This window comes from Trichosurus vulpecula, chromosome 9 (genome assembly GCF_011100635.1).
Source record: "Trichosurus vulpecula isolate mTriVul1 chromosome 9, mTriVul1.pri, whole genome shotgun sequence".
Classification (NCBI taxonomy): Eukaryota; Metazoa; Chordata; class Mammalia; order Diprotodontia; family Phalangeridae; genus Trichosurus; species Trichosurus vulpecula.
In genome coordinates this window covers 174874625-174892482 of record NC_050581.1, presented here as the reverse complement: position 1 = coordinate 174892482, position 17858 = coordinate 174874625, and the positions used below count along the sequence as shown (strand labels likewise).

The following is a 17858-nucleotide window of genomic DNA, read 5'->3' as shown; positions in this document are numbered from 1 at the left end:
AAACAGTAATGTCCCTCTTTTCTGGGTCAGCTGTCATGCTAGACTAACCAGCATAACATTTTTAATAGCAAAATACCATAAAATCCAGCAAGTTTAAGTGATACAAAATGGATTCTATGAACATATGTAGTGGGCAGGTGGCCAGCCCCTGAGTCAGGAAGGCCTCATTCTAAATTCCACCTCAGTATTGTGTGAGGCTGGGTGTTATTCTATCATTCTCTATCAATAGAAGAAATAAGGACCTAAGTCAGTCAAGAAACATTTGTTAAGCACCTACTATGTGCCAGACACTGTGCTAAGTGGTGGGCTAAGGCAAAAGACAATCCCTGCCCTTGAGGAGCTCATGGTCTAATGGGGAAACAACGGTGGATGGCCCTGTCCAAGCAAGCTACATACACGAAAAATTGGAAACAACAGGAGGAAGGCTATGCAACCAAAGGGGATCAGGATCTTGTGCTCATACCAGTGAATTCAGGAATTGTTAGAAATTCTGAGAGCGTTTTTATTGTACTTTTACTTAGAATGTAATGCCATTTTAGAGTGAAAGCTCCTTGAGGGCAGGGAGCATTTCATATGACAAGAGGAGAGACCTCAGAGGCCACCTAAGCCAACCCTCTCATTGGACAAATGAAGAAAGAGGCGCAAGAGGTGAATGACTTGACTTAGGTCACAAGGTAGTAAGCATTAGGGGGAGGGAAGGTTTAATCCTCTGGGCCTGTTACCCCAGATCAACTTTCATTTTTATATTTAGACAGCAAGTGCAGAGGATTCTAACTGGCACATAGTAGGCACTTAATCCAGTTCACTTCAACAAATATTTATCTCTTATCAACTACTAACCTAATGGAGGGGGGAGGGAAGGAGGGAGAGAGAGAGAGAGAGAGAGAGAGACAGAGACAGAGACAGAGACAGAAAGAGAGAGAGACAGAGAGGGAGAGAAACAGAGAGATAGAGACAGAGAGGGAGAAACAGAGAGAGAGACAGAGAGGGACAGACAGAGAGAGACAGAGAGAGAGAGACAGAGAGCTAATTTATCAAACTTGCTGTATTAATTATAAGATTATTTTACTCTTTGAAGAAAAAAATGTGGACACGAATCTAAATTCATAAAACAGAATCATTAAATCAAGTAGCAATCTCCAGCAACACAGTTCTTAGGTGATGCCTTGCAAATAGTAGACATTAAATAAATATTGGCAGCACTTAATTTGTTGAACTGCCTAAGAAGAAAATAAACCAAGTGAAACTGATTAGTCATATCACAAAAGCATTCCCTAGAACCTTTTAAATGTGGCACGACTGGTGCCCACAGAGATTGATTCAGTATATAAAAGGATGACATATCCATGACATTTCAGGAGCATGTCTCCAGGCCAAATGAAAGTAGAATGACAGAGATGGTAGCCAGATCTCAGGTTGTTATGTAATGATACCCTGAGTTCTGCTTTTAAAGGGAGCAAGATAGCATACCGAAGCAAGCGTTCAAAAAGTTATAATTCCAAGGCATTTCACAACTATGAGACTTTGGACAAACCACTTTCATCTGTCTGACCCTGAGTTTTATCATTTATAAAGTGAGCATTAGGGCAGCTAGGTGGCCCAGTGGCTAGAGTGCTGGGCCTGGAATCAGGAGGACTAATCTTCCTGAGTTCAAGTCCAGCCTCAGACACTTTCTAGCTATGTGACCCGGGCAAGTCACTTAACCTTGTTTGCCTCAGTCTCCTTATCTGTAAATTGAGCTGGAGGAGGAAATGGCAAACCACTCCAATATCTTTGCCAAGAAAACCCCAATATGGGTCATGAAGAACCAGACATGACTGAAAAATGACACAACAAATAGACATTATCAGACTTGTACTAATTAGGATGCATGATTATTCTGCAGAAATTGCTTTGTATACTGGAAAGTACTATATTTTGAGTCTGTCTGGGATAATGCATAGAGAACCAGTCTCAAGAGTCCAAGAGACCTCAGGTCCAGTCTCACCTATGATAACATTGGGACTCTGTGACCACTGACAAATGGCTTCACCTCTCGGTTACCAGGCAAATCTCTAAAACTTTTGCATTGGTAAAGGAAGGATCCACTGGGAATCCCCTATGCCAATGAATTGGTAAAGGAACATTTTTCACTAGGGATTCTCTATGCTACATTTGATTTTTATTTTTTTTAACAAAGAGAATGATGTAAGTGTTAGCTCTGAGCTAGGGAGGAGAGCTCTGTTTATATATATATATATATATATATATATATATATATATATATATATATATATATCTCAACATGAATTGTTACAATTTTTTAAAAAATGTTCTCCCAAATGCCATCCTTTTTGGTAAAGAAATTGTGAAATATTTTTGAAAAGGGTGGAGGGAAGTTGCCAAGTTTTCTGGGGAAACTCCTCACCAGGAAATCCCAGATGTGGTCCCTCTGTCCCTTAAAAGGGAGCAGGGCTATTAGATTAATAGGGTGGTAAAAAGTTAGGCCAGGGCCACCAAAGAGCATCTTTCAAATTGTCAACTGAATAACCCTGACAGGTAGAAATGCAGGAAATGACGGTAAGTGGCTTTCTTTGTTTGTTCCATCCACTGCTTGGCACAGTCTGTGCATCCTTAGGCTGATGGGGCTAATGAGGCATCATTATTAAAACTTCCTTCCAGCGAGTTGCCCTCTCTCTGGGCCAACGCCAAGGCACTCTCATGGTACATTAGTCAGCAGTTGGTGATTTTCAGGCCATGTCAAGAACCTTCTACAACACTGTCTATGAAAAATGAAAATAAAAAGCAACAAAGCTACTGTCTCCAAGTACTATAGATGAGGCCAGATCTTCACCCTGGGAGGACACACAGAAAGAAGAGGCATTCATCTCAAAAATGACTAGAGAAAAAACTTGAAGACCACCAATTCAGTTTTAGGGACTGTACTTCTAAAGTGAGGTTTCTTAAGACTGAGGCTGGGGAATATACATATTTTTTTTAATATATTGAATAGTAGATTTCAAGAGGAAGCTAGTTGGTGCAGTGGATAGAGTGCTGGGCCTGGAGTCAGGAAAACCTGAGCTCAAATCTGGCCTCAGATATTTACAAACTGTGTGATCCTGGACAAGTCTCTTAACCTCTGCCTCAGTTTCCACAACTGTCAAATAAAGATTTTAATAGCACCTATCTTCTAAAGCTGTTGTGAGAATCAAATGAAATAATATTTATAAAAGTGCCTGGCACATAATAGACACTTGCTAAATATTTGTTCTCTTCTCCCCTTTTAAGATAATTGGTTTCCTTTGTAACGTCAAGTGTGTTATTTTATGCATTTAAGAACACTGTTCTGGACAGAAGCAAATAAGCACGCACCCGAGAGTACCAAAGGGGTCCAAGATACAATAAAATTTAAGACCTCTCCCCTGAGACTTTATTTATTGATACACAATCATAGACACTTCCAGTTTGCTGAAACACATTGCTATTCTCAGGGCTTTGACTGAGAAGCACCAACGATAGAGTGAGTGCTGCACAGGGAGTCACAAAGATGAGTCTGATTCTGCTTCTGTCATTGCCTGTGAGACCTTAAGCAATTTGCTTAACCTTTCTGAGCTTCAGTTTCCACATCTGTAAAATGGTGGACACATTGGTACTGCTGGTTGTTGTGTGACTCAAATCCTGGGCAAAGTCATTTAACTCAGGATTCTAGGTTTCTTTCTAAGACTCCGACTTGAAAAACTGTAATTGATCTGTACTGGTGGAAGGAGTTTCCCCATATAGAAGCCCCCAATACCTACAAAAAACATTTTTTAAACTATTATGCTATTTACAATTTGAATTCTAAAAATGCTTTTCTCATGAAGGATTTCAAATGTGAACTTCCCATGTATAATGTAAGGATCCACTCTTTCATTAGTCTCAATTAAAAAGTCTCTTTTTTCAGATATAAGTTAGAAAGGGCATTGATTAGTTGGAAATAAGTCAGAGAAGGGAAACCAGCATGGATTATGGGTCATAATTTTAAAGCTGGGAGGGGATTGTAGAGGCCATCAAGTCTTCTTTATACAGATAAGAAAACTGAAACCTAGAGAGGTAACTTATCTAAGATAATACACAGTATTTGACCGAGGCAAAACTTGAACTCAGGTCTTTCTGACTCCAACTTTAATATTCTAATCATCACATTACTGTACCTTTGGTGTGGAGTCTAAAGTCCAAGTCATATAAGCATTGCTTAAAGAAACTGGGTATATTTGGCCTAGATAAGAGAAGCTTTTAAAGACATGATAGCTATTTTCAATTATCTGAATGTCTATCATAAAGAATAGAGTAGGTCTATTCATTCTGGTTCCAGAAAGAAAAACCAGAAGGCATGGGAAATTGTAGAGATGCAAATTTAGGCCAAATGCAAGGGGAGAATTCTTAACTCTAAGAGCTATCCCAAAGGGGAACGGCACCTCCAAAGTAGCAGGTTCCTTCTCATTAGAGAAGCAAAGACTGGATGACCACTTCAAACAAAGACTTCAAACAAAGACTGGATGACCACTTGTATCAGATGTATTTTTAAAGGGATTGCTTTTCTAGGCCACGTTGAATGAGACTTCAGTGAAAGCACCTTTTAACTCTACAATTCTCTGATTCCTTGTTGCTTTTGTTCTTCTATTTTCATAGAAAATGATATGCACAAAAAATCCATACTACCTTGTTGACTTTCACACCATCCTTTGGCGTTTGCTTTGTTGCCAGATTATAACCAATCATTTGTTGAGCCAGCTGTCCCACAACTTTAGGACTAAGAGAAGAAAAAAAATATTAATCACAGAGCTGGGGTTTTCTCATTTCAACAGTATAGAGCTATATTTCTCCCCTCCTCAATCAAGTAGTCACTGGGAGTTTACTGATCACATGCTGTATGGGCAGGAATAAAAATATAAAAAGCATCCTTTGCTCTGAAAAAGTTGGGCAACAAAACTAATGTATGTGAAATTCGGGAATAAAAACCATTGTAAGGGAATGCCATGTGGAAGGATGGATGGGCTTGCTCTGAATTAGCTGAACAAGGATCAAACAGACAGAGGAAAGATGGAAAGGGCATTGATTCAGGCAGGGAAGTAGAAAAGACCGGAGTACAGAGAGAACAAGAAATGTGCAGAGGACAATGAGAAGACAGAGGAGGCTGGAAGAGAGCCAAGCCTACATTGGGATGCAGGATGAGTTAGAGCCAAATGGGTCAGATTACTAGGCCCCAGATTCCCTATGTCAGAAGAAGTTAGAGCATAATTTGATCATCAATGGAGAGTCATTGTGGGTTCTTGAATGGGAGGACAGCTAGCTATTCACATGATGAAGGGGACATCTGGGGAAATGGTAATGGTAGAGGATGTAAGCCATCCCAGGACAGCCATTTCCATAGAATGTCAAGCCTCCTTTCCCTGGCCAACAACCTGCCCTCCTTCATACCCATCCATGTCAGCCCTATCCTATCTGTCAACGGAGAACGTGTATAGTGTGGTTATGTTCTTCCTTGATTGGCAGGGTGATCTCATATGTTCATAGATTTAGAGCCTCAAGATTTAAGGATCATCAGGTTCAACCCTCTCATTTTACAGATGGGAAACAGACCCAGAGAGGAGGAAGTAAGTTGCCCAAAGTCACAGGGGATTCCAAACCACATAGCTTTAGGGAAACCAAGGTAAGAAGAGGTATATTGTGTATGTCCTCCCCAACCCATAGCTCCTGTCGCTTGGTTCCCCTTCTTCACCTCTTGGCCCTCCACACCCCCCTCCTCTTTACCCAGTCCTGAGACAAATGACATTTCTGGACTAGTAGACAAAAACATAAAATTCCCAAACTTACTCTTTGGTTAAATGAACTCCTCCTTTCAATCCATTATTGAAAGTGCCTTTTCCTCTCCCTCCAGCTAATATCTGTGCCTTTAAAACAATTTCTTTTGCATCTGTTAAAAAAAGTAAGTTTAGGGTAAGGAAAAAAGTCCATGGGGAGAAAAGCAATTGGAAATAACTTCAAAAATTGCCTAGTAAAATCTCTGTCAAACCAGCTTTCAAAATAAAGGTACTAGAGAGCTTCACAGACATCTCTTTGTCTAGGAGGCCTGCCCACAAGCAACAGTCAAACACTTCTAACGTGTTTATCATTTACAATCTCAACCAAGTGCATAGAAGAGGGAAGAAAATGTTGGCCTGCCTTTTGAATTATGCAAAGGAAAAGGTCTGCAGGAATCTGAAGTCATGGAATATTTTAGGGAATTACCAAGGTGCCAGGAAAGAGAGAGAGACAGAGAGAGAGAGAAAGACAGAGACAGAGACAAAGACAGAGAGACAGAGAGAGAGAAAGGGAGAGAGAGATGAGAAATAGAGACAGAGACAGAGACAGACATGGACAGACAGACAGAAAGACAGAGAGACAGAAACAGAGACAGAGACAGACAGATAGAGAGAGAGAGAGAGAGAGAGAGAGAGAGAGAGACAGAGAGAGAAAGAGAGAGAGACAGAGAGACAGAGAAAGGGGTGTGTGTGGGTGTGTGTGGGTGTGGGTGTAGGTGTGTGGGTGTGGGTGTGTGGGTGGGGGGGTGTGGGTGTGGGTGTGTTCACATGCTTTGGGGATTGTGGAGGGTTTGGACCTCTCAGAGACTGGTGGATAGGAAGTGCTGTACCAAGTGGAGACAAGAAGCTTAGGGGCCATCTGTTTGGAATCGTGGAATTGAGAAACAGAAGGGATCTTGGCCACAGGTGACTCTGAACTCACTTTACAGATGGGGATACTAAGGTATTGAGGGAAAGTGATTTCCAGGTTGAACAAGTAGCAGAGTTATGATTTGAACTTTCCATTAGCCTACATTGCCCCTTCGGTACCATTTCCTAGGGCAGTGAGTTGGCTCAGTGGATAGAGTGCTGGGCCTGAAGTCAGGGAGACTCAGCTTCATGAGTTCAAATCTGCCTTCACACCACCTGTGAGACCTTAAGCGAGTCATTTAACACTGTTTACCTCAGTTTCATCATCTGTAAGATGAGCGCGAAGAAAATGGCAAACTACTCCAGTATCTTCGCTGAGAAAACCCCAAATGGGGTCACAAAGAGTTAGACGTGGCTGAAAAACAACTGGAGTCATTTCCTGCATATGCAGATGATTGAACCAAGAAACCTAGATCAAAACTAAAATAGAGGATATTTAATGTGAACATTAAAATAAAATCTTGACTCATAAGGTAGCAAGCCAATTATCATGGATATGGGAAAGAGGCTCACAGAGCCTTGGACTGGACTCCTTAGGGCATCTGGTGCAACTAGCCCATTTTATGGAGGGTGGAATTGAGGCCAAGAGAGGTTGTAAGTTGACTAAATCACATCAGTAATAAGTGTCAGAGATGGGGTTTGAACCCAGCAGTCCTCTGATTCCAAATCCAGTGTTCCTCCTGCTATACAGGACTGCCAAGAGCTCATGGGGAAGGAGAAAATGGAAAGAAGATAAGCAAAGGGAGAGGGGCTAAACTGGGGAAAGAAATGATAGTGGTGGTGATAATTACTAATAAAAATGCTAATAGGCACTGATAACATTATAGATATAGAGTGGGAAGGAATCTCAGAAGTCATCTGGACTAAGTGTCTTATTCTTATGTACAACAGAACTTTACCACTGGCAAGACACTTTACATATATCATCTAATTTGAGCTTCACAACAACTCCAGGGTGTTTGATAAACCCTGCAGGTTTTATAATCCCAATTTCACGGATGAGGATAGTGTATGTGTGGGCTAGCTAGGTGGCACAGTGGATAGAGTATGGAGCTGGGAAGAAGGAAGACTCATTTTCATGAATTCAAATCTAGTCCCAGACATTTAGTAGCTGCATGACCCTGGGCAAGTCACTTAGTCTTGTTTGCCTCAGTTTCTTCATCTGTAAAATGAGCTGGAGAAGGTAACAGTAAACCTCTCCAGTATATATGCCAAGAAAACCCCAAATGAAGTCACAAAGAGTTGGATATGACCGAAACAACTGAACAACAACATAATGTATATATATCCATGCATGTATGTATGTATATGTGCCAGTACATATCTATTATACATATGTGTATATATGCACACATATAAACACGAACATTTCCTTTCTTTAATCTTCCTTTTGGTTTCAATGTCATTATCTGTTAAATAAAGGGGGTTACGACTTCTAGGGTTCCTTGTAGCCCCCAACTGACGATTCTCTTATTTTATATAGAGCGATATAACTATAAGTATTTAGGGGGCAAAAACCACCTAAAATAATCAGAAAATGTTTCCAGTAGAAAGTGGCATAGGTGCTGAGTAAAAACTTCCAAGAGATAGAGGTGAGGAGAGAGTATTTGGAGGATGTGTAACAAGCATTAAATTATTTAGAATTAGATTAGAACTGAATTAGAATTAGATATTAGAATTCAACATTTAGGCTGCTACACTCTTCTGATAGAAATTAGTTCAGTTGTTCATTTTTAATACAACCATCAATCCATACTGGTTTAAGACAAGCATTGTTTCAAACTGGAGAAACAAAAGACAAAAAAACAAAACAAAACAAAAAAAAAAAAAACAGTTGCTGGCCAAATGCTGAATTCCCTTGGAACCATTCTTCCCAAATTAGATTTCTCTTACCCGTCCTGTATCACAAACGATGCTCTTACCACTTACTCCAAGCCTTATAGCAGCAAAACCTCAAAACCACAAGGAATACACTGACAGAATGCTTAATTTGCCATTGTTAATTGACATGTGAGCACTTGATTAAATTAGGCTTAGTTACTAACCAACGGGACAAAAAAACAGTCATGTTCTCAATGAAGTGCTGTCACTTACTCAGGTCCCCATTTTACTACCAGCCATAGAACTTTAAACCACTTTATCTACAGACCACACAGGCTGAGGATGATCAAGGGGGTGTGGACTGTATTTGGCAACAACAGCAACTATAAAGAATGCAAGCAGTCACATCAATACCAATATATTTTCACAACTGCACTCAAGACCAGAAGTAAGTGGGCTAAAAGTGAGCATAACTAGGGAAGGTTGGGCCTGGAGCACTAATCAATACAGAGGAGTTCAGTTACACATAGCAAAGCAGGCTTTTCTCACCCTAGAGAAAACCAACATGAAGTAATTTAATTCGGTAGCTATTTACCCAAGCTCTTGAAAATTAAGTAAACCAGCCAAATCTTATTTCACAGTAAGTAGGCCTGATCAGTCATCATTTACCAAGTTGATGCACTACCTAATGTCCCCATTTCTATTATATATAAAAATCTGATTTTTCCAAAAGCTCACAAAAATTTCCATTGTGTTTTTATGTTAACTTCTGCCTAAATTCCCAAAATAAATTAAGAAAGAATATCCCATACAAGAAATGCAATTTTTGTCTGAATATATAAAGTGATTTAACTGTGCACTAAAGATAACAGGTTTTTGTTTTGCTTTTCCCCCAAAAAACCCACACACACTTTAATAGATTTTGCATTGAAATATATTAAACTCTTATGCTAACAACCAAGTTAGAAAGGGATTATTTGTTGAGCATCTCTTCAAACTATTTAATATGAGGAAAGGTAGGAACAATCAGAGTCATATCTGGTAGGCTTGGTAGATTTTCAGATGCTCAAATAGCCCTTTTTAAGTCACAATATTTACAGCCACACACCCCTCCACCACAAAAAAAAAGGAAAGGAAACTGTCCATTCCATAGATTTTCTATTCTATAACTATCAGAAACTTTAAAATAACTTGAGTTCTATGTTCATTTCTTCCTGATGACCATGATAACAACAGCAATTATTATAATTATAATAACATGGACATTCAACTTTTTCCCCAAATCCCCAAACATTTCCACGGTGAACAAGAAATCACTCTGGTAGTATGTGAATTCTAATAATTTAAATTCATTACCAATGACATGGCATAAATAGAAAAAGTGGGAAATACTTTATTTTTAAATTAGGCAAACTTTGTACAATTGGTTCATTTCAGTTCTCTAACACATTCATGCATGTGGCAGACTTAAAAGATTGATGCAAAGTTATCTTCAGGATATCTCTGAGTTGAGCATTCTACCAACCTAGATGGTCTATAAATACATTTGGAAGAAGGATGATGGGAAAAATGAGTAAAATAAGTTCTTGGAACTATGTTTGTTTTTTTAACTGGAAATGGAGCATAAATATAAATTAGCAATATTTAATCTAAAAAAAAACACTCAGAACACTTGCTATTTTCAATTACAGTAGTATTCAGAATACAAAATAGTATTATTTGGGGCAGACATGGATTCAATTCTCACTTCTATATGACCCTGAGTAAATGATTTTTTTTTTCTGTTAGTGCCCTAGAAACTCCCTAAGACCCATATTTGCAGAACAGATACAGATCCTCATTGGTAGAAGGGAATTTCCTCATTAGGATTGCCCTACACCTGTGAAATTACATCTGCTTAAAATTTGTAAATTCTTTCAAATTGCAGTCTTTCAACTGTAGGAACAGCCAGTTTCTTACTAAATCGAGCGAAGATCTACTTGACTACTTACCAGGAAGCCCTGTATTTGAAATAAGACAAGCAGTCTAATTGAATATAAATGAAAATCAAATGTTTACACAGATTGCCAAAAGATAAAGAAATATATGTTCCTTTCCTTTCCCCCTTTCTAATCTTCAGAAGACCTTCTTGTGTAAGTGGTGATTTGCATTTTCTAACCTAGAAACCATTCTGTATTTTCATTTACCTAAATCAACTATTCAAAATTAAAACCCTCTTCAATAAAACAAACAAAACAAAATGAACAAACAAACAACAACAAAAACAAAACTTTGCCATTCCTATTAAAAAACACTAGAGAGCATAGGAATAAATTTCCTTTCCTTAAAATGATAAGTAGTATTTATCAAAAAGCATCAGCAAGCATTATCTGTAGTGGGGATAAGTTAAAACTCTTCCCAATAAGATTGGGGTGAAACAAAGATGTCCATTATCACCACTGTTATTCAATAAATGCATTAGAAATGCTAGCTATAGCAAGAAGAGAAGAAAAAGAAATTGAAAAAAGTAATTAGAATAAGCAACAAGGAAACAAAACTATCACTCTTTGCAGATGACATGATGGTATACATAGAGAATCCTAGATAATCAACCAAAAAACTAGTTTAAGTAACCAACTGCTTTAGTAAAGTTGCAGGGCATATGAAAAACGCACATAAACCATCAGTATTTCCATATATTACCAACAAAGTTCAGCAGCAAGATATGGAAAGAGAAATACTTTTTAAAATAACTGTAGACAATATAAAATAGTTGGGAGTCTAGCTGTTAAGCCAAACCTAGGAACTATATATGAACACAATTATAAAACACTTTTCACACAAACAAAGTTAGGTCTAAACAATTGAAGAAATATTAATTGCTCATGGATAGGCTGAACAAATAAATAAAGATGACAATTCTACCTAACTTAATTTACTTATTCAGTGCCATATAAATCAAACTACCAAAAATTATTTTATAGAGATAGAAAAAAATCATAACAAAATTTATCTGGAGGAACAAAAGGTCAGGAATATCAAGAGAATTAATAAAAACAAATGTGAAGAAAGGTGCCTTAGCCTTACCAGATCTCAAACTGTATTATAAAGCAGTAATAATCAAAATTATCTGGCACTGGCTAAGAAATAGGGTGATGGATCAGTGGAATAGAATAGGTACAGAAGACTCAGTAGTAAATGCCTATAGTAATCTATTGTTTAACAAACCAAAAGCCCCCAGCTCTTTAGACAAGAACCCACTATTTGACAAAAACTTTTAGGAAAGCTAGAAAACAGTATGGCAGAAACCAGATATAGACCCACATCTTACATCATATAACAAGATAAGGTCAAAATGGGTACACGATTTAAACATAAAAAGTGGTATCATAAAAAAATTAGGAAAGCAAAGGATAATTTGCCTGTGAGTTCTACGGAGAAGGAAATAATTTATGACCCAAGAAGAGATAGAGAGTATTACTAGATGTAAAATGAACAATTTTGATTATCTTAAAAAGATTTTGCACAAACAAAACCAATATAACCAAAATTAGAAGAAAAGTAGAAAGATGGGAAATAATTTTTACAGTGCATCTCTGATAAAGGACACATTTCTCACATTTATAGAGAACTGAGGAAAATTTATAAGAATACAAGTCATTCCTCAATTGATAAATGGTTAACTGATGTGAACAGGCAGTTTTCAGACAAAGAAATCAAAGTTGTCTATAGTCATATAAAAATGCTCTAAATAATTATTGATTAGAGAAATGGAAATTAAAATAACTCTCAGGTACCACTTCACACCTCTGAGATTGGCTAATATAACATAAAAGGAAAGTAATAAACAGTGGAGGGCATGGAGGAAAATTGGGACATTAATGCACTGTTGACTGAGTTGTGAACTCTTCCAACCATTCTGGAGAACAATTTGGAACTATACCCAAAGGGCTATAAAACTATGCATACCCTTTGACCCAACAATACACTACTAGGTCTATATCCCAAAGAGATAAAAAAGGTGGGGGGAATATATACATACATAAATATATATATATATATATATATATATATATATATATATATGTCAGCTTTATTTTTATTGTAGTGGCAAAGAATTGGAATTGAGATCAAAGAATTGAGGAGATACCTATCAATCGGGGAAAGGCTGAACAAGTTGTGGAATATGATTTTAATGGAATTTTACTGTGATATAAGAAATGATGAGCAAGATGATTTCAGAAAAAAAACCTGGAAATGATGTAAAGTGAAATGAGCAGAACCAGGAGAACATTGTCCATAGTAACAGCAATACTATTAAAAAGATCAGCTGTGAGTGCCTTATTGCTATTATCAGCGATACATTGACACAAGGCAGTTCCAAAGGACTCATGAGGAAAAATGCTATCCTCCTCCAGAGAAAGAACTGATGGAGTCTAACTACAAATTGAAGCATACTATTTTGCACTTTCTGTAATTTTTAATTTTTCCTTTGAATCTGTGTCTTCACAATATGACTGATATGCTAATATGTTTTCCATGATTGAACACATATAACATATCTCAAATTGCTCACTGTCTCAGGGAGGGAGAAGTAAGAGAGGGAGAGAGAAAATTTGGAGCTCAAAAAAAAGAATGTTAAAAAATTGTCTTGACTGGGGAAAAAATAAAACATCATTTTAAAAAACTGCCAAATTTGGTTTCTTGAGGTTATAACACTGGAGATAAAGTCAGGAAGATGAGTTCAAATCCTGCCTCATACTTACTTTTAGTGTGACACTGGGTAAGATACTTAACTTCTATGAACTATAGTTCCCTCATCTGTAAAATGGAGATACATCTCATCTGTTTGAGAAGTATTGTCTCATAAAGCAGAGAGAAGTCCAACGTAAAATAAGTCTCAAGAAAGATTGGCAGGATATCCCACTAAGCAAAGTCATCCCAAGGGCGTTTGAGAATGCCAATAGAAAAAAGACTGCGAACTGAAGAAAAAAAGGAAAAGATTTGCAAAAAAAAAATGTTATTAAATAAAAAAAACCCTTCTCTTCATAAAGGACAGCGGAAGCATCCTGATTTGGACCCTGACTTCACAGTCTCTGAAGGGCTCATCAAGGAATTATAAATCATACCACAGAGAACAAAAATGGTAAAACCAGCCAGTCTGGATCAAACAGATATAGAGGAGATACCTGTTGGAGGTGATGCAGACTTAGTGCACCACTGCCTCCCAAGAGCTAAATATGAAGATCACAGAGTCCCAAGTAAAGATGCATGCTGGGTATAGGCAGGCTGTAACACATAAGTGATGAGGAAATCTGAAGAACAGGAGTAAAGAATATCATCAAAGAACTGCATGATAGAAAGAGAAGATAGTCTGGTCATCACAGGGAGCCAGAATGTCCCCCAGGTACTCTTAAAATGTTGTAACAATAGGAATAAGTTTCAAGAATCTTAGGGGGACCCCCCTCATAGAGAACTTTTGGGAGAACACAGATGAGAATTAATCAGGATGGACAAATATGGATCGGTTGCCATCTGCATATTAGAGGGAACTTCCAAATTGATGAGATCACAGAACCATTTTGAATACTTGGGTAAAATGCAGATGATAACTGTATATGTGAACTTAGTGTTAATGCAAGGTGCAGGTGAGCTAAAATATGATAAGTGCTTTGCACTTTTAAATCATTTTAAAATTTAAACAAGAATTATTCATGTTGTTACTTCAAAATCATTGTTGATACCCCACTTTAAGGGTTCCTTCCTTCCTTCCTTCCTTTCTACCTTTCCATATGTAGCCTATTTAAGCTCTGAAGGTCATTATCTGAACTCCCACCATGGTTCTCAGAACTTGGCAGACTTAATCTTCCTCACTCAGGAATCTAGGGGTACTCCTAAGGGGTCAGATGGATTCTCTGATGCCATCGACTTGAGCCACCATTCAAGTACGATACTCCTCCCTACCTTGTGCACCACTGGTAGCTGCCAGTCAGTGTCCCAGGTCCATTTAACTAATTAACATTAAGTCAACCAGGGAACAAGCATTTATTAAATGACTACTGTGTGCTAGACACTATGCTATCAATTAGTTTTTACACCAGAATATTTATTTAGAAGACATACTAAGAACAGAAGTACAAACATTGTCCCCCAGCACCTGGGGAGGGGAAACACTTTCCACCTTCACCATTCTTCCTTCTCCACTTCCCTGTCTTCCTCTACTACTTCCTTCTCCTCTCCTTCTCTCCCTCAGTATCAGGAAGACTAAAATGTTGGCATGTACCCTGCACTGAACATACCTATCTTTTCATATGAGCAATTTCTCTTTTGCCTTCCATACAAGTTCTTGTATTAAAAGCAGATAAATCATCCTTTTTATAACACTATACTCTTGAATATATTGTATATTTATTACTAAATTATAAGCCTCATTAAAATCTATAATGATAAATTAGCCACTCTCTTGATTCTGTCACTGATGTTATTAATTGCTTTCATAACCATTACTACACCCTTCGATGGTGATAAAATTTTTAAAGCCAGATAAAATCATTTTGGTCAAGGCTCAGACAAGGTTCACTGCTAAAATCATATAAAGAAATGGAACAACAGACATGCATTTCATGTATTTCATAGTTTTCAATTCATTTCATGTTAATGATGTCCTAATCAAATTTTAAAAAAAGCTTAATGGTATAACCGATAACTTATTTTTCTATAGATTCAGGAGACCCAAGTTCAAACCCACATTTCAACACATACTACCTATGAGACAACTGGAAAGCTCTGATCCTCAGTCTCCTCACTTGGAAAATGGGGATAATAATCCAATGAAGGTAAGATCTTTTTGATTTAATTCAATTCACCAAATATTTATTGAGTTTCCTTATTTGCCAAGCACTTGGATACGAACATATAAATAAGAGGCCCTCCATGTAAAGAAGTTATAGTCTACTGAGGGAAGGCAACATGTACACAGACAATTATATTATATACAGGCATATGCACATATATGTATGTATACACATATGTATACATGTGCATGCATACACACACACACATATATATATATATATATATATATATATATATATTTAATGTTGCATAGTAAATTCAAAATAATTACAATAGATGGGAAACTCACAACTGGAGAATTCAGAAAAGGCATTTTGTAGGATGTGACACCTGAGCTTTACTCTGAAGAAGTCTAGGGAATCCCATGGGGCAAGCAAAGTAGAGTCTGGATTGAGGATAGAGACAGTTTTCAGTTTTATCTCTGTATCCCGCCCCCCCAACTAGCAGAGTGCCATACACTTTGTAAGTGTATGTTTGTGTATGTGTGTGCCATACACTTTGTAAGTGTATGTGTGTGTATGTATATGTATATATGTGTGTATGTGTGTAGCCAGAATGGACTTTGTTTTCTTTGAATGACTCAGCTCGCCTCGTTGAGCTTCCCTGGACGCTGGGGCTTGCTCTTCCGGGGCAGGACCAGAGCTTCCTGTGTGACCAGTCGTGGCGCTGGCTGAGGGGAGGTGTGTTAACGTGGTCTACGCTGGGGGAGGGGCCAAGTCAAGAACCAATCGGCCCTGGTCGTTCAGGCGGCGCTTGATGATGTCAAAAACTCTATAAGAGGGGAGAGGACAGCTTGAAGATCCTCCTTTCCTTTTCCGGTTGGAGCCAGAGACACCTACAGCCGAGGCTGAGCTGCCGGTAGCAGAGCTGACTAGAGGCTAGTGGGTAATCTTCTTACCGTAGAGGGGAAGCATGTATACGATTTTGCCTTATACCATCTCGCTTCTCTGTGGCCTCCTGGTTACGCTAGTGAGGCGGACTTATTGGGCCTGGAAGCTTTTGATGAAAATATCAAAATGGGGATGCTGGTTTGTGGGCTTGTTATTGTGGAGTGTAAATACATGCTTTAGTTCTCCTGCCTTCTGCCTAGAGAATTCCTTATATCCTGCGGTTCCGGACCTTTTAGGCACATATGAGATTCTCTTTGAAATCATAAATTCTGCCTTCCTAATAAAATGTGTACATGTATATGTACATGTATGTATGCACATATGTATGTGCACTAAAGAAATTTAATATATGTATACTACTTGTCTCATAGGGTTATTATAAGGAACAAGTATTGCCAACCTTAAAGCAGGGTGATGGAGGTAGAAAGGCAATGTTTCCGGATTACCTTATTCATACTTATAGAGATAATTAGAGTTGGCCTAAATGATCTCCTAGTTCCATTCAGTTCTAAAACCTATGGCTGTATGAATTTTAATATTTCATCGCAACAATTTGTTTCAAGTTTCCTTTGCAAATAAGCAGTCTTCAAATGAGAATTACAATTTTGCACCAGAAATTGATGCTGACATTTCCTATTCTCTTTTTTTGCATTATAGGAGATCTTCAGGGGGGAACATTAATAGATTATAAAACTTCAGAAAATGTTTTGATAGTTTAAAAAATAAATTTAACCGACATCCTGAGAAAATTGGAGAGCTACTTAATGAAGAGCAAAAAATGTGCTATTGTCTGTAGGGTTATATTTCGGGGAAGGGGAGAAAAATAAGGAAATAGTTATAAAACTAATATTCCTTTTTCCATTTTAAAATGCAGCTTAATACTAAAGGCATCTGAGCTCTGAGCAGGCTTGCAAAGTTACAGGGAACCCCACTGATGACCAGACTTGGGATTTGCAGTGAGCAAAATTTTAAGAAGGCCTTGATAATGCACCAAGGAGTTTTCCACACCTCTTCCCTGGTTCTATGTTAGGTTCAGTTCTTGTTCCAGGCCTGTCCTTCTCTAATACTTACAAAGGCAGATTAGTACTTAATGCAGAAATCCAGAGAACAGAAAGAGCATACACAAGGGTGAAGACATGTTCACTTGGCTAAATTAGTTTTTGTCTCCAAAAAAATCCTTCTTGGTACCTAAGTAATTAATATTGATAAGATAGATTGTTCACATATTTCTTTATTTTGAGGGGATCTCTGGAACATAGCTGGAATGAAAAATACCATTACTGCATATGAAAAACTAGTAAAGCTTCAAAATGGAAAAGGGCTAGAAAAGTTTGATTTTTTTTTTTATTTTCTAATGAACACGAATCCAATTTTTAGTTGGATTTGAGTTTGATTAGCTTTAAGCTACCTTGGATTTATATCATCCTTATAATCATCCAAGGTATTTTTCAAAGGATCTTAAAATGAGAAGCTTGGATGTAAAAAATGCACAAATAAAATCCTTGATCCAAATTGATAAGAAATTTATAGTGATAAAGGTAAAGTGCTGTATTTAGGTTCAAAAAATCAAATTCACAAGCAC

At 37.7% G+C, this 17858-nt stretch overlaps 1 protein-coding gene across 1 annotated transcript in view; it reads right to left on the bottom strand.

The window, feature by feature from the left end:
- The window catches only part of SUCLG2 (succinate-CoA ligase GDP-forming subunit beta), a 317749-nt gene that overhangs the window by 172855 nt on the left and 127036 nt on the right, over positions 1-17858 (bottom strand). The window contains exons 3-4 of the mRNA XM_036738331.1: positions 5836-5935; positions 4681-4771 (exon numbers count right to left, since the gene is read on the bottom strand). Of these exons, the coding sequence (XP_036594226.1) occupies positions 4681-4771; positions 5836-5935 (191 nt within the window). The remainder of the gene's footprint in view (positions 1-4680; positions 4772-5835; positions 5936-17858) is intronic.